The sequence below is a fragment of the Myripristis murdjan genome, chromosome 23, assembly GCF_902150065.1.
Source record: "Myripristis murdjan chromosome 23, fMyrMur1.1, whole genome shotgun sequence".
Lineage (NCBI taxonomy): Eukaryota > Metazoa > Chordata > Actinopteri > Holocentriformes > Holocentridae > Myripristis > Myripristis murdjan.
In genome coordinates, this window is record NC_044002.1 from 14,692,927 (window position 1) to 14,710,619 (window position 17,693).

The window sequence follows — 17,693 nt, forward strand, 5'->3', positions numbered from 1 at the left end:
GAAAGCCCAAACCATTGCTGCAGACCCTAGCCACCCCCTGTCCTACTTTAAGCCACTCCCATCAGGGCATAGGTACTCCATGCCTAGATGCAGGACAAACAGACTGAGAAATTCATTCATTCCCAATGCCATTTCTATTTTAAACAACCTTGATCTTGATTTGTATGTTTTAAATGATTGAGTGATTTTAATGTTCTTAGGGTTCTTTAGTGCACTTATTATTTACTACTTATTTATGTACAAATGTATTGTGTGTCTTGTGTCTGTCTGTACGTGGTGTCTTATTTTACGGCTGGCTGTACAACCAATAGCCCCCTGGGGACAATAAAGACTACCTTGACCTTGAAAAGAAATCCTAAATCAAGTGAAACTGCATCAGAAACAAGTGAGCAGAGCTGGTTCAGTCAGGAAGCTCTCCAGGTACCATCATCTGATTGGTTGCTGACTGGCGCACATTTCATAGTTAACCAGTCATCATCTCACTCCCTAAATTCAAAGCCCTTTGAAGCTTACTTCTACAGCTCACATGTCTAGCTGCCCTGCTGCTGCTTCTCATGCATTACAGCATCACTTTAACCCACCTCCTCCCAGCTCCACCTGCTCAGATCCATTTTTATTTTCTGGAGGGGATTGCATTTATCCCTATGAAATATGTATATGCAGCAGTGATTTATGAAACCGTGTGCAGCAGCTAACATAAAAGCAGATCTAGTTCGCCGAAGTCAAACCCATTGTCATGCCTCATCATTTAATAAATACATTTTCTATATGTGAGTTGTCCTGACTGAAGTGGCATTATCTCAGGGTCACTGGCAGATGTTTCCACTTGTTTGAAGAAAAACAAGCTTACTCACACTGAATATGTGACTACGACTTGTTAAGATGTTGATATTTTTGTGAAGCATACACACCTGCTCAGTATACCAGTGGCTATAGCTATAGCAAGCCCAGTGTAAGTACAGTACAGTATCTGATCTCATTTCATGCCATTTAGTACAGCTGAGGTCGGCTGTGTTCTGAGTGATTTTCAAAATGCCTTTGTGAGCAATATGATGCAGGCAGATATAAAGTGTATAAAAGAAATAGCACCTGGATTCAAAGTTTAAAATTGGTTTCCTTGAGTTTCTGTGTTGTATGCCTGGTTAGATGACCTGCCGTGTCATGTGTGGGTTTTATTTATACCTTCAAATCTCTCTTGTTCTTGGCTTTCACCACCATGAACCTCTCAAGTGCTGTGGGGACAATTCAAAGCTTTTAGAGCATGTGGGATAAAAACACAAAGAGCCCTCTGACAGGTTGCAGCTTCCAGTCATGGCAAACATAGCCCTAACCTGATATAATAGATCATAATGGCAGAATATTAGGTGCATTTAACAGGCCACTTCAGACCTATGGTCAGGTCTCTGTGTTTCACCAGCCATTACTCTTTCATCACAGATTCCCCTTTACCTCACTCTCCTCTGGCATCCCGCAGTCCATACGTCCATCTATCCATCATTTCTACCTTTTACCATTTCCAGGAACCTGCTCTTAGCGAGAGAGACAGAGAGGCCAAAATTGAAGACCAAGGCAGTGATACAGAAAATGAATGGATGATAAGCAATCATAGGTCGCAGAGATACTATTATATGGGGACAGAAAGACAAATAACCACAGACTGCAATGCCATTTACATGCACTACATGGGATGTGGCCACTGTAGCTTTGCCAAGTGCTACATCCATATAGAGGCACACAAATCTCCCAGCAACCTTATGTGATGCAGCTATGGACAGATCTATTGGAGAAATACTTGAGTTGCGTGTAAATATGGCTGATAAAGAACACCTAGACAGGAAAAGGACAGCAGTTGTTTGGGTGTAGATTTGTTCAGTAAAGTAAAAATGAGTTGATTAACCCTAGAAAAGGCTAGAAAAGAGTCATGATACTGGTGTCACATGAGACTAGACAACCTAAGGAGTTGATTGATGTCAAGTATGTCATGCTAGGTTGTTGGTAAGCGGGCTAAGTAGCACTCCAAACATTGGCTAAATTTCGATGAGGGAAAAAATAGTCCCTTGACCTCTTACCTCCAGATATCTGAATGAAAATGGGTTCTATGGGCACCCACGGATTTCCCCTTTGCATACATGACCACCTTATGCTAATCCCATGCAGGTTTTTGCATGCAGTACAAATGCAGTATTTTCACCTATTCTAAATGGTGCATTCCTGCATACTGGAGCCAAAACAATCTTGACCATTTTTATTAATTCTTGCATGGTCAAAAATAGTTAAATTCTCCTCACATTATGTTCCCATCAATGCTCTAAACCGTATACACTCAAAATAAAAAAAGTAAATGGGCTGATGTTTGATATATGTCTTTCAAAAGCCATATCTTTTTGAGCACAACACTGATCCTCTAATTGCTCACTAATTGCAAGGTGTAAGACTGTAAATTCTTTGCAAGTGTCTTTTAACATGGAGTGCCTCACTACTTCTTGCAACTTCTTGAAATAATGGCTACATAATAGCTGCAATTCTATGAATATAATGACTGTGGCTGCATTTCAGGAAGGCTATTCTATTTTCTATCATCATTTGCTTCCCTACAGCACTGTATAATTATCACACCCTATACTTATATATGTAGTCACACTTTATGACTCTTTTCCGAACAACAGAATTGGCATGGTGGCAATTTGCTTGGTTATCACTCAAATTTCAATTTTGTTAGGTTATGGGGTATAGTTTACAATCTTACCAACCATCTATCCAATGGTTCACATGAGAGTTGGCATGAACATTGACAGTCTGTGGGTTATAGGCCGATGGAGAAACGGGTGAGAATGTGAAATAGAAAGACAGAGACAGGGAGAAAACGAGAGGTTGAGTGTGTGAGGGGAAAAAGTGATGGAAAACACATTGATCAAAGGATAGCACTTGGCTTGTCCCAGTCTGAGTGAGACAAATGACAGAAGCCCTGTCAGTACCTAGTACAGTGGAGACAGTATAAATATGGTGTGTCTCCCTGTCTATCTGTGCCCGTCATGCTCCCCTGCTTCCAATGCATGACAATTATCCTGTTCCTGACAGTGTAGACAATAAAAAAATAGAGCTTTATGGGATGGTTTTCTGCCACATAGTAGCACATGCCTAAGCTGTCAACAAGTGCTCTGCATCAGCAGCACCTCTTGGGTTCTGGAAGGTATCATGATAATTGCATGTTAGAGTTAAAATTGCGAAAATGTGACAGAAGACATCATGGCCATATAGGTGTTAATGTGTTGTAGTTTGCAGTGGACAATGAGTGGGAATCCCAGTGGCATGGTACTTTAGGGATAATGCCATGTCCTTGGAAAATTGTTGGCTGGAAACCAGGTAATACTTTCACTTTCCACTGCAAAATAGCAGAAATTCAAGAAAAAAAAATCATGAGAAATAATAATAAAATACAAGGTAAGTAGTTAGACAGTTACAATCCTGCACAGAAAAACAAAATTACATATAACATACCCAGCAAAAATGTAGAGCTTCTAGATTTGATTAGGAAACCCATTGACGGTGTGTGCTTCAGTAGCTGTGTTGAATTCTGCTGGAGAGTGATCAAAACTACAGGAGAGTAATTTTACCACGAAATTACAAAAAAAAAAAAAAAAAAAATCATCAGCTTCAAAGGCATTGCAGCAAGGAATGAAAGATGAGATATTGAGTTTTCATCAAAAAAAAAACAAAACAGGAACGCAATGAGTGGATTTTGTTGTATTATTCAACATGTTTTTCTGCTGCGGTGTATAAGATTTCATGTGTTTTTATTTTTTTTTTATTTTTTTGAGGGGGGTGGGGGGTTCAAAGATCCATTTACTCCTCTAATTGGGCAGATTAAACATGCAGAATGGAAATAGCGTGGCAAAATAAATTTCAATTACTAATTCCAACTGTCTGAAATTGGTTTTGCATCCACCACACAGACAATGACAACAATAAACAACCCCCATTAACACCCACACATGGGCATTCATCCACACCGGTAAGCATGCATGCACACACATGCGCACACGCACACACACATGGCACAGCGATTAGATTACCTTGCAAGATAAAGGCCTTTGCACACAACACTTAACTATGAGACGCTTTCACCAATTTAGTAGCACAACTAGTCTGAATGGGTGGGAGTAGCGTTAAATGGCACCAGACCAGAAGGTGTGGGTTATTCTGGCTGGAAGTTCTTGTGTGGTGAAAGTGTGTGACTATTTAGTGCCCTCGAACAAGTGAATTTATCCCCCAGTTCCTCAGTGGACCTGCTCAGCTTGATAATGTGGCAAAACTACTGAATTACATTACCAAGTACCTACAGCAGGGACACTGGATACTTCAAAAGGCACTGGCATGAATAATAATCGACACATTTAGACATATGCTTTGCTTTAATGTTTTTGTTTTTGTTTTGCTTTGCCAAATCATAAAACCTGTGCATAGATATGGCTGGAAATCTATTAATCACTCTAATCATACGAAAATGAATTAGCCTACTTTCGGCAATACATACCGACAACACTGACTAGCCTCCATACACGTTCTCATTCACATTAGCATGCACTGTCGACACAAACACAATCATATAGACGCCCATGGAAGAAGATATGCTTTAATTGCACTGCATTAAAGTGCATTAAATAGTAATCTGTGCGGTAATCAATAGATCATAAACTCAGTAATCATTGCAGTGCGTCAGTGTATGGTGTACATAAACAGACAAAGCATATAGACTTATGTGGACATGTATACAGACACATACACACACACACACACACACACTGATCAATATCGCAGCCAACAGCTGTGTTAAGGGTCTGCAGGTCTCAAGGTAACATTGTTTGAGGATTCAGTGAGAAGCTGTGGAGGCTGATAGAGATTCTTGTTATTTGTTTCGCTACACCCTTGTAGAGTGGACCTGTTGACCCCTCTATTCAGCTGCTGATTATCTTTTCACTGGCAGAGAAAAAATATGTTTCTCATTACAAGCATTGGAGATTGATTGCAGTCTTCTTGGTTCAGCACAGTGTGTCTGATTGGCCTGCGGTAGAAATAATTGCAAGTCTTGTTGATGGAGCCGCAAGTTCTTATGCAGGCTCGTCAGTCTGGCAGCCCACGCCCAAGACCGCTACTTTCATCAGCCTGAGGGTCCTCAGGTCATACCAACCTGTTTCATTCTTAATACACATGCAAATATGCTGCTCCGAACAATACTCTCTATCTTCGGTCGAATCCAGACGGCTTCAGCAGTCATTGATTAGAGAATGAGAGGTTGGGATGAGTTTCTCATGTGGTCAAAGTGCAGAAAAATGTTCAGCATTAGGGAGCTAACTGCAAGAAGAAGTTCATGCTTTAATGTGGTTGAAATATTCCTCATGAATAAGTGCCTCATTCGCATCTTTTACGTTTTCTGGACCCAACAAAAGTTTCCTGTTCGATGCTGATGATCCACAACCCACAGTAAGCAAATATCTTTTGAAAGATCCTATATCTTTCTGACGTATTGTTCCGGGCTGGTTAGTCCAGATGCCACCTCTAATTAAGAACTGTTTCAAAAAGCTCCAGACGCGCCGCAACAGCTTTGTACCTATCAGCAGCCAAATGTGATGCATCAGCTATTTGCCAAGTCAGATTTTCAGTAACAAGCTTTGCTCACAAAATTTGGCAGCTTGTTCAGTTATCCACAAACAAAATCTCCAAATGATATGTGACAATCTGTTGAGCAAAAACAGCGCGATACGCAGCCTGTGAAGTGTGTCATATTGTGTTTGCTACAGTAAGTCTAAAAGTTGGGAGTACACATTAATTTGATGCATTTCGACATGCCTTTCGCTAAAACTTAACCTTTCCACCTTTCAAATCCATTGATGAAACGTGGATCAGAGGCCAGATCTCTCTCTCTCTCTCTCTCTCTCTCTCTCTCTCTCTCTCTCTCTCTCTCTCTCTCTCTCTCTCTCTCTCTCTCTCTCTCTCTCTCTCTCTCTCTCTCTCTCTCTCTCTCTCTCTCTCTCTCTCTCCCGCTCTCTGTTTATACTAACAACCTTAATTAGGCTACTCATTATCATGGTTTCAGCTCAGACTCAGCAGTGATTGGGGTCATTCTAATGGTGATAGGTCCCTGAGTAATCTCCATGCTCCATTCTGCATCCTGTTCACACTGCAATGGCTCTCCACAAATAAGGCAACATGGTGTCAAACAGCCATGACTGAAACATACACTGCTGTCTGATATTGCTCTTTAGAAGTAATTTGAGACACATGATACCATGGCTGCATGAAGTATACACCACATTTATAAAAACTACATATTACCGTACATGCATAACATACTTTTTTTTTCATTGGCATCCATCTCTTTTTGCAATAATTGTTTTCTAACAGGCTTCAAGTGCTCAAATGTCTTGGATCCCGTTCATCACATAATTTACTATAAACAGTTTAAATTGGGGAAAAAGAAGAATACTAAGAGTGGTAATAGATAACCAGAGGACAAAACATTGATTGCAACACCCCCGTCTTTCCTTTCCACTATTTCAAAGAGTAAGTCTGAGCATCAAAATTGTCCAATAGTGTTTATATGCTTTTTTGCAAATGCCTGTCTTTACCCAAGGAACGCAAATCTGTCAAAAAAAAAAAAAAAAAATACAACTGCATGAGAAATCAGATTTTTTTTTTTAAAAAAAGCATGAACTGCCATAAAAAGGAGAAAATTGAAGCTTTAGATGCCTTTTAATACTTAAAATCTATGCCAGCACCAAAACTAATACAGTAAGGAATAGCTACATGTGCTATACAGCCAATACAATGTAAACACATCTTTTCTTGGGATAAAAAAAAAACAAAAAAAAACCCAATAAATATAAGATAATTTCCTTCAGCGTTATAGACCATTTATCTCTTAGGATAATATTGGTTATCTTAAATCCTCTTTGGTTCCACTAGAGAATTGTTTGCATAAGGCCGTGGTAATGTGTCACTGTCTGACCTTATTACCCCATGTGCCCCACCTTCTGACCCTTAATCTCATCCTGACGTTCCCCCACACACCGGGGTCACGCCCTCTGTGCCCTACTGTCACTACACTAACCTTCGCATCGCAGAGAATCCATGTCCAGGTCAGAGGAGTTTGACAAGGCCCACTTGTTACCCCGCTCTCATTTGTACGGCTTGTCTTGTCACTTGAGTGTCCTGCCCTTGTGCCAATTTACCATGAGGGGGTTGATTATTATTTCTTTTTTCATCCTGTTTGTTGGTTTTTCTCTCTGGCCTTCCTGCTCTCGAGCTGGATGAAAAAAACGTCATGACATCAAATGCTCATCGTGCTGTGCCCCAGTCTGCTCATCCTCACAGTGCCCCCGTACATCCCAAAGATTGTGAGAAATAGGTTCAGAAATCAAACCAGACAAAATATAGTCGAGAATCGATGCGTGAGAATTTGCTGTGCAATGGGTCAGTGGCTAGTCGAGATGGGGGATTGTACACTTGTGCTTGTTAAGATTTATTCTTCAATTCTTGGACAGTACACAGTTGAGAACATTAAGAGAGGTGAGATGAAGATGTTTTGTCATGTGAACCCAACCATCAGCCAGACACAGTGCATGTTACCCGTCTTTATGGGCTGATCTGTGGGTGACACAGTATTTTTCTTCCAAAATGAGATATTCACCATTGAGAAGAATGAAACCTCTTCTTACAAAATGTATGAGAGCACAATCGTGAAACAAATTGAGTTATAACTTTAATAAACAGAAAATTCAGTCCCTCTTTGACAAAATGCCCCATTTTAAACCACTCCTCAAAACACATTGTATAAAGCTGTTTTAAATTCTTGAATCCGATATTTTTCTTTTGTCATGTTACAGTTACGACTCCAGAAACTCTTCATTTATGTTTTCCCATGGCATGATACCACCTCACAATGTATATCAAAGTAGGAACATTAAAGAGGGCAAAGTGCACTGACAAGTTTGTCATATTAAAATTACCACAACTAAAATTGGAATTTTTTTTTTAACCAAAAGACAATGAGAAAAGAATATGAGCTGCTGTGGATCGGACCGCACTCTTAATCTTCATTTAAGAAAATGAAAATGATGGCCGTTCATCACTGAAACAGTCTCTTAGTAATAAAAGGAAGAAAAAGATAGTATAATGAAAATTTAATGTAAGCTACGAATCTTCACAACTTTGCATATTTTCTCCACGAAACTCATAGAAGAGTTATGTCATCACTGCTAATGAACAACTTGGGCGGGGGACAGGGTTCATTTTGTGTCCTGTCTTATTCAGTGACCCGTCTGTCCTGCGTAATTTGTCCTGCATTTTGTACCATTTCTGTGCCTCGCCCTGCGTTAATGTGCACCCTGCAGCACCGAGTGGCAACTGACTTGTCACATGCCCTTTAGGTGTCCTTGAGCAAGATGTTAAATTCCAAAATCCCACTTGCAAACTAAAGACATTCTGGATTACGGAAAATGCATAAAATGTCAAGACGTGCAACACACATTTGCCTGTTTCAAGCTTTAGATACAGTTTTATTGAAAAGGGAAAAAAGTAGAGCTGTGTATGGCTCCTCAACGAGTGGGCTTGTTACGCTCCTTCAAATACTTATTAGTCACTTTAACTAATCTGTTCTCACAGAAGGGACCCTGGTGAGATCAGCAGGGGGTCCACGTCAGGACTCGGCTAATTTGTGTAGTGTGCAGGAACAATACAAAGAGGGGCTTTGGCCCTTCACTATATCATCCATCAATGACTAATGCAAGGCTATGGAATCACTTCTTCTGGGAATTTGTAGGACATGGAGCCTATTGTCTGACAGGCGGAGTGAACAATGTGGTGGTGACATCAACCCGTGCGTGTGTGTGTGTGTGTGTGTGTGTGTGTGTGTGCATATGTCAAAATCAGGGAATCCAACGTTTCATCTCTCCATCATTACTCTCCATTCCCTCTACCTCCTATCATATTCTTTCTCTCCTCGTTTTGTCTTTATCTTTTCAGTCCAAAAGGCCCAGGTACCTGTCTTTACAGAATATGAGGTGGCAGGGTGGCCAAAAGGTTACAGAGAATATCTTGTAACTTGAAGCACATAAATTAGATTCCCACAACAGTTTATGTGTCTAGTAAAATCATCAAGCGTCCACCAAAGCTCCCTCTAGGTAAGGTTCAGTCCGACGTTCGAATTTATCATTTCAACAAGATTACACTCTGCTGGTTCCTGAATCAGCCGATACACAGACCAGAGAACTCAGCTGAATATTTACAGCACAGAGTTTCCTGTGTGTGTAAAACTCAACATGCTGGATCACACAGGAACGACGCCCACACAAGGCAGGATGGAGCAGTTTGCCATCTGGGAGCATCATCACCTTGCAGCAAACAGAGCATGATTTAAGAACCAACACTAAATCATAACAGTATTTATCACCTGTAATGGCAAAACCATATTATTTATACATATTCAGTTCGTTACCAAAATGCTGTGCATCATCCATAGGGGGAAACATGTATCGTTTATCTTGTGAGCAGTTGGGTTTAGGTTGTGGGGTTTTTAAATAATGTGACTTTAAAAAAAAAAAAAATCCTTCTGTTCAACAACACGTGGACCTGACTTTATTTGCATTAAACAGGAGAAAAAGGCATGTTGCAGGTGTGTGCGTGTGTGTGTGTGTGTGTGGTTGAACTGATGATCAATATTACTTGTGAGTCTACGCATTGCAAAAATATCACCTACCTGCTTTACCCTGGTTCTGCCAACCCCGTCACCCCGTCAGTCGTGAACACAACGCGACTGTTTTTTCCATCCTTTCTGTGTGGGCGTTGTGAAATAAGTGACATTATTATGCGACAGGGGCACCATAAATGTGCCCATGTGGAGTGAATCTGGCAGTCTTCGTGGAGGTTGGTATAGCAGCTTACTAAAAGGCAACCCAAACATCTGCTATGGAGTTCACTTTAGCACCCAACTGTGGCACAGACTCCAGCTTAACTCCCCTGGGGCCTCTGCAACTGACAGATGGCAGCAGGGGAAAATCAGTCTATATGTGTGTGTATGTCTCTGTTTATGTGCCTGTCTGTATACAAATGCATATGTGTGCATTTGCGCGCGCCACTTTGTGCACTTGTGTTTATGTGCGCGCACATATATGCAGGCATTTGTGTGTCTGCATGTGACTAATGATGCCTGCGACAGTGAAACAGCTCCCTTTTGATATGTGCCTGCTTCTCACCCATGTGTCACAGCGCAGTTAAAATCCCACCTCAGGAGTGAAGGCGGAGCTGTCGCTTGGAAATAAACACTTGGTTAAGTGTGGTGGGAAAAAAGGTGTTTTGTTTTTGTGATTTTGGATGTCATTGTGTAGCCTGAACAGGCATCATGTCAACACATATCCTTATCTAAATAAAATCAAGAGCAAAATGCAATGCCAAAAGGATTCTTATGAAATATAAAAATATGAAATTGTAATATGTTTTGGTCAAATGGGGACAACTACACCAACATCCCACATTGCTAATGCAGCATATCTAGAAAACAGTAAGAAAAGATACTGCATCCTCTTAGATTTTCTGCAGTATACCAAATTGTTGTCCCCTGACTTCAATGGAGAGGACATTAAAAAAAATTGCGAAATTCATTTTTCACCAACAACCTATGGCCATAGTTGAGCCATTAGCATTTTTCACTTACTTAGCATAATTTGATGCCTCTCCCGCTTTGAGCAAGCACCGGCTATTAAAAATGCATCTGTCTCAATTAAGGCGAAAAGGCATTAACTCTCTCCCACAAGGTATCCTCACCTCTCTTGCTTTCTTTTATATGTGTGCAGATAACCTGATTCTGTGTAAATGGTTGTTTCACCAGGGCTTGGAGGTGCATGTGTGTTGTACATGTGAGTCGGCACGGGGCTGAGCACTGCTGCTTGGTTGTCCTGCATACGCTGCAAAAAAAATGTCCATCTTAACAAGTCTCATATTCGGTGTTAAAATCTTTTTCTTGAAACAACTGTAAAAAAAAAAAAAAAGTTGCATGAGCCAATTCCCTTTTTCTTCCCAATGCAGTTTGACTTCTTTCAGCAACATTTCCTGGAACAAGTGTAAATATGCTGAAACAAGGCAGATCAGAATCTGTCAGTAGGGTGAGATAATTTCACCTGTTTCCACTGCACCTGGTACATGTATCATTATCTTTATCATGCCAGCGGAGTGTCAGGGTGTTGTCAATGATTCAAGAAAGTCCTTACGGCTTGATTTGCATGAAATACCACTGGCAGATCTGACTTTTCACACAACTAAAAGTTTATGGCAGATCCAGAATAAAATGACAATTTCTGCCATGCACAAACACTTGCATTGCGAGGCGGCACGCGACAGCTTGAAGCCGTCACCTCACTCAGTGACGCAACACCGCTAATGACTGTTTATATAACCATTGTGTCGACAATAGAGCCTGATTGTGGCTGAAACTCATCCTAATTCTGCCTGCAACGCCTGACGCAATCCGGTCGCCTTGCTGACACCAGCCTGAAATGCAGTGAGAGGCTGTGTGTGACAAGGTTTTCATCCAGCTTGCTGTCAGGAAAAAACAAGGCGGATTCCCCTTCAAACTGAGACAGGTGAACGCTGCACAATAAACACACACACACACACACACACACTTATGGACCCACACACACACACACCCAAACAAAATATGCAGACACCACAGAGGGCCCTAGAAGCTGTGCATCTGTTCCCCCTGCAGATTCAGATGAAGGCAGTATTTTTAGGGATATAAAAGACATTTGAATTTGATATTTTCATCATGGCAGCCAGCCAGACAATTTCCAGCATAACAAATGTCTCGTTTTGAACAAGACATTTTCATCGGGTGTAGCTCAGTTGTGCGTCTTTTATACTATAGAGTGGTTTCTAAACTCTAACTTGAGTTCCCCTTTCAAGTCATCTCCTCACTCACCAGTGAGTAGTGGACGGGTGATGGATCCTGCTGTTATTCTGACGTTGTGAGGAAGGATGGAGATGATGATACTGGCCCACAGGCACTGAGCGATGCCTCATCTTCTCACGCTCTCTTTTGGACTCTCCATCTCTTCCTCTCTGGCTCTCTCCCTCCACTTCTCTCCCCCTCTCTCTCTGCCAGTTTTTTCCTCTCTCCATGTCTTTGCTTTCGCCTCCTTGCCATCCCTCTAGCATTCCCTTCCTGACAGCGCCGTGGCATCACATTCCACTTTCATCATCCTGACATCCATCCTTCACTGCATGGCTTCCCACTTGACAGGTGAGAGCATGCCACACTAATGGGTGAAGCCTCTTCTCTCCCCTCTGCACCAGACACCAGAGGAAAGATGCTGACACTTACCATCCTTTTGCCAAAATATTCATCCCAATCAGGTATTCACTGTTGAGGTTGACGTCTTAAAACCTCATCATAATTCAATATGCAAATCTAAATAAGTGATTTAACATAGTGTTTAGCTTTGAAATCTAATTTTTCCACTACTTCCACTACAGAGAAATTAATTACTATTAGATGTTAATGTTGTTCACTTAAAAGTCTTGAAACTTTTGGAGTTGCAGTGGAACCAAGAAAAATTATCTCAGCCCATATACGTTTCACTCGTTTTAAGAAAAAAAAATGAAAATTTTATGACACATGTTGATGACACGTTTTTGCATGACACCTTCCTGCTGCAGTTCAGAGCATTTTTTTCTATTTGAGAACAAGTAAAGTATCTTCCAGTGTAAATTAATTTGACTTGTTTTCAGTCTCAGTGTCACCTGTTTCAGGACTTAACAGTATCTACAGTATATAATATATTGCAATAATAATTTTACTGTGGTGTAATGGAAACTCTTATGCCAGTTTCATTCCAAACAGCAGTTCAGGACCACCTTGTATATTCTGTAGCTCTGCTGCTACATATGAAACCACTTCCCCAACAATGATGTTTTCAAATTATGAAACCCACAGTTTTAGTTCTGCTTTGCCTGCCCCACCATTTTGTCGACTTAGCGCCTGATTTTCAGTTCAGTATATTCACTTATGTGAAGGTAACACCTGTAGTTTTTTCCTCTATATCTAAAAACTTGTGGATAGATAGCACTTAACATCTCAAAATAAATGTTTGAGTGTTTTAGATCTATGTAAGGCTTCATTCTGTGAGACCTACTCATTCCCACATTTCAGTGATTCCAACCTAACATCTAAGCAAAGGTTTTTATCATTTCAAAGAAAAGTCCTAAATGCTTTGATTTGATGAACAACGTCTGTTATGGGATTTGAAAAAGCATTTACAAGTAGAAGAGTTCCTTGCTCCATCGAGATGCTGACGTTAATCTTTAATTGGACTCAAAGAGGATTGGAAACTGGTTTTTTGGCACCCGCTCTGCCAGGCACCAGGTCTGCCAGCGCAAGATTTATTATGAGAGAGAGAATGAGGGAGAGAGAGGATTTGGTGCGATTGCCAAATCAGTCTACGGGGTCCCAGTGCAGAGTGAGCAGAAATCTGGCAGGGGGCTGACAAGCAACAACAGAGGCTTATAGAGTATGTATGATGTACACAAAACCAAATCACAACGTGCAACCCCATTTCAGAGTACAGACAGTACAGCACACAACTAGGTACATATCATACACTGCTGTTTGAATATGCAAGGAACATTTTAACAAAGCATTTTCCCAACTTAGCCTTAACAAAGCTTTTTTTATGAGAGTACACAACGCACAGCAAGCGATCAATCTCCCCTCATCTCCACGCAGCAGCTAAAATTGTTTCTCTCAGCCTTAAGGTGCACATTCTTTTTGTTCACCAATAGTGAGAGAGCACCCCACGTTCACCCATCAGTCTGACAAAGTACTCGGGTATACCAGCGGAAGGAGGGGACATGTGAAGGAGCGATTCTTCACAGAGTAAACAGGGCCATAAACTATCTATAGAAGAGGCAATTACTTCCTGATCTGACACGGCAGCCCAGTTCAGCCAATTGAACACCAGGAGGGGCCACTATCAGCGGTCTTATAGGCCACTAACCATGTTAGCTGTGCAGCTAACACTGGCCAGCTCTGCCATATCAAATTGGCCTGGGAGATTTAGTACGGCTCATTGCAAACCCCAGGAGCCATCTGATGCTGTTCAATAGGCCACTGTACTCTGTGGGACCAGCAGGACTGGGCTCTCAATGCTAGGCTAACTAGCTAGCCAGCCAGGGGGCCCTGCCAAGTGCATGTGATTTATGGGCCAGTGTGAGGGCTAATGCAGGCTGCTTTGCATATGTCCTGCTTTGGCTCTTTCTGCCCTATGCAGCCTTTATGGCTAGCTCTCCCATGATGCCAAAAGGGTCTATATTATTCATAACACCCCCCTATTTGCCATAACAATGCTGCTAAAACATAGAAAATGTGCTCTCTATTTAAATTTTCAGTGTGCTGTTGTGCAAAAATACAACCACACCACCCGCACATGGATATGGATGGGGATAATTCAGAGACGGGAAAGGGGGATAAAGGGGTTGAGAGGATTTGATAAAAATGCAATGAGTGCAAATGAGAGGTAGGAAATCACACACACCGAGCCTGCTTTGAGCACTAAGGACTCCAGATCCATTATTAAACCTATTTGTGCGCTCCCACCATCAAGAGTCTGACCTGACAGCAAGAGCGCTTCTTGTGATCAAATAGAAAGTGGCAAAGAGAATAGCTAATACCTAAATAAGCAGCTGCATTCTGTTGCATCCTGTGAATGTTTTTTCTGTTTGATACCGATAGCATATTTGGAGCATATTGTAGCCAAAGTTATTGGTATGCCTACTGCATTAACACAATAACAACAACAATGATAATAAAGTGACAGGCTTTTAGACAGTAATTCATTACTCTTCAGTGTGATTGATTTACTGACTGACTGACTGATTGGTCCATTCATTCATTATAGGAAGCTTTGAGAGTACAGTGTAATTTTCATTGCTTTTTTTCATAGCCTCATATGTCATTGACAGCATATGTATGTTTAAAAAGGACGCTTATATGTGTACATTTTGATTTGCCTTTAATTTATTGCAAATTGAAAAGACAAGCTCACACACTACAGAAAGAAGTTTTTTTTTTTTTTTTTTTTTTAATCCCAGCAGACAAAATTGTTGGCCATGCAACCCTCATTTGCAGAAAATGAGGGGTGCATGCACCTCTGTAATAACAGTTTTTGAAAATGACACAGGTGCATGTTATTGCTGTTTTAGATGGAGTATTCAAGAAACTAAAATAATCAGCGTTGTCAGGGATAGACACCCTGTATGATTTCAGTATTTACAGTACGTATACACTTTGATATATTTACATCATAAATTTTCTGAGATAATCACACAGGAAGTGATAGGGAAAAAAATCTTTAGTTAAAAAAAAAAAAAGCTCTGTCCTAGTGGCATGAATGAGGAATGCAATTTGATCGTCTGCAACATTACAGCTCAAATGTATTAGTCACTAATTGGTAATAACATTCTCACAAATCCATGATTGTCTCTGAGTGCAAAGTATGTCATTCCATTGATACTCTACACCAGTCAGCTCTACACAATCCTCGTTCCCTGAATGATCATTGGGTTCCCCTTTTCGCCAAAACGCTTCACCCACCAGAGGACTCCCATCTACCCATTTCCACTTTCCCTCATCTTCCCTGTCAGACAGACCAATCCAAGCTCTGACTGCAAACTTATTGAGAAACGCCTGCTCTTCTCTGCTGTTGATGATCACCAAGTGAGCTCCTTTGTTTGCACAGTCTTCACGGCTCTCGCTCCAGGTGATCGACGCAGATGAGACGTAGTAACAGCTGCAGCCAAACTTCTCCCAGCCTTGGGGGCAGTTTTGCACGAGTTTCAGACGGTCGACTTCCAGCTGTAAAGCATCTCGACGTGCAGACACGGTATAATAACGGCTCTGTAGCTGGTTTTTCTCCGTCATCAAATTGTTGGAACTAGCCTTCAGCTGGTCTCTCTCTTTAGTCAGAGTATCTCTCTCTTTGGTCAGGGTGTCATAACGGCTCTGTAGCTGGTCTTTCTCCGTCATTAAATTGTTGGAACTAGCCTTCAGCTGGTCTCTCTCTTTAGTCAGAGCATCTCTCTCTTTGGTCAGGGTGTCATAACTAGTCTGTAACTGGTCTTTCTCTGTCATCAAATTGTTGGAACTAGCCTTCAGCTGGTCTCTCTCTTTAGTCAGAGCATCTCTCTCTTTGGTCAGGGTGTCATAATGGCTCTGTAGCTGGTCTTTCTCCGTCATCAAATTGTTGGAACTAGCCTTCAGCTGGTCTCTCTCTTTAGTCAGAGCATCTCTCTCTTTGGTCAGGGTGTCATAATGGCTCTGTAGCTGGTCTTTCTCCGTCATCAAATTGTTGGAACTAGCCTTCAGCTGGTCTCTCTCTTTAGTCAAAGCATCTCTCTCTTTAGTCAGAGCATCTAGCTCAGTGCGCAGGGTTTCATAATTTCCTTGTAACTGGTTTCTCTCTTGAGTCAGAGCGTCTCTCTCTTTGGTCAGGGTGTCATAACTGGTCTGTAACAGGTCTCCCACTTTGGTCAGATTTTTGTAGTTGGTCTGGAGCTGTTTTTGTGCAGCAGTGAGGTTTTCATAGTCGCTTTGAAGGTTTTGCGTTTCAGATTGATGATTGCTTACCACTATGATGTCTGCAAATGACAAATGTGAGTTTTAATCAAAGCACAAAGAAATTTACACAAATCTGTATGTAAAAGGACCAAAGGACCCCCTGTTTGCATTACGGTGTATTCACAGTGGATGCTCAGCCCCGTGATCCCAAACAGTAGGAGAAGACACAGCGTCCCCAGACCAAGAGCCCAACATCTCTTCCTGCTTGATGTCTGTTGTCCAGCTTGATCCCTTGTTTCAGGTTTGAATGCCTCAACATTGGCATATATATCATCATTGATGTCAGTCACTTCTGCATCCAAGTGATCCCCTCTGACTTCATCTGAGTTCACATAAAGTTCCATGAGTATAGTTTGTATTTCATATCACTAAAAAGTATTGCGTGCTGCACGTTCCTACACAGCAGTGCTACTTAGTCCTATACTACTCTGTCTCTGCATCTGAAATTACCATAATGAAACTTTTATTAGACTAAACCTGTGAAAATGTGTGTGTGTGTGTGCGCATGAGTATGCATGTGTGTGAGGGGCACTGTGGGTGTCAATTCAAAGAACTGCAGCATGTATTAGTTAAAGTTCCTCAAATGATAGCAGCTGTACCATCCACTATTTCTTCACCTCAATGTGTTGATGCATGATATTTCTCACATTTACAGGAAGCCTTACAGTTAGGTCTCATTTGAATATGAGCCCTTAGGCAACCCTCCTTATTTACAGCATTAGTCCACAGGAGTATAGTCTCCTTTGCATTCATTACCACAATTACAGTCAGGCCCACCACAAATAAAGTCCATTGTTGATATTAACAGTATTTCAGGTACTGCATGCTGGTTCCACTGCTGACTATTGTGAGTCCCACTCCACCCAACCTCTGACACAATTAACCTGCACATTCACACAACTGGGAGATGTCCAGCTCGGTATCAGAGTGTCCAGCCATTGAGCAACTGGCACCTCAGGCTGTAGATGTCAATATTTCTGTGCTGCTCTGGGAATTCAGTTTGGCAAACTTCTTGTCTCAAGTTCAC

General features: G+C 41.4%; 1 protein-coding gene across 1 annotated transcript; it reads right to left on the minus strand.

Annotated features, from left to right (window-relative positions):
* Positions 1 to 15,493: 15,493 nt before the first annotated feature.
* LOC115355579 (C-type lectin domain family 4 member M-like) lies at positions 15,494 to 17,605 on the minus strand. The gene is made up of 2 exons (XM_030046437.1): positions 17,551 to 17,605; positions 15,494 to 16,686 (listed from the first exon to the last, which is right to left on the minus strand). Exons 1-2 carry the CDS (start codon positions 17,603 to 17,605, stop codon positions 15,494 to 15,496), a joined length of 1,248 nt encoding a protein of 415 aa, XP_029902297.1.
* Positions 17,606 to 17,693: the final 88 nt, after the last annotated feature.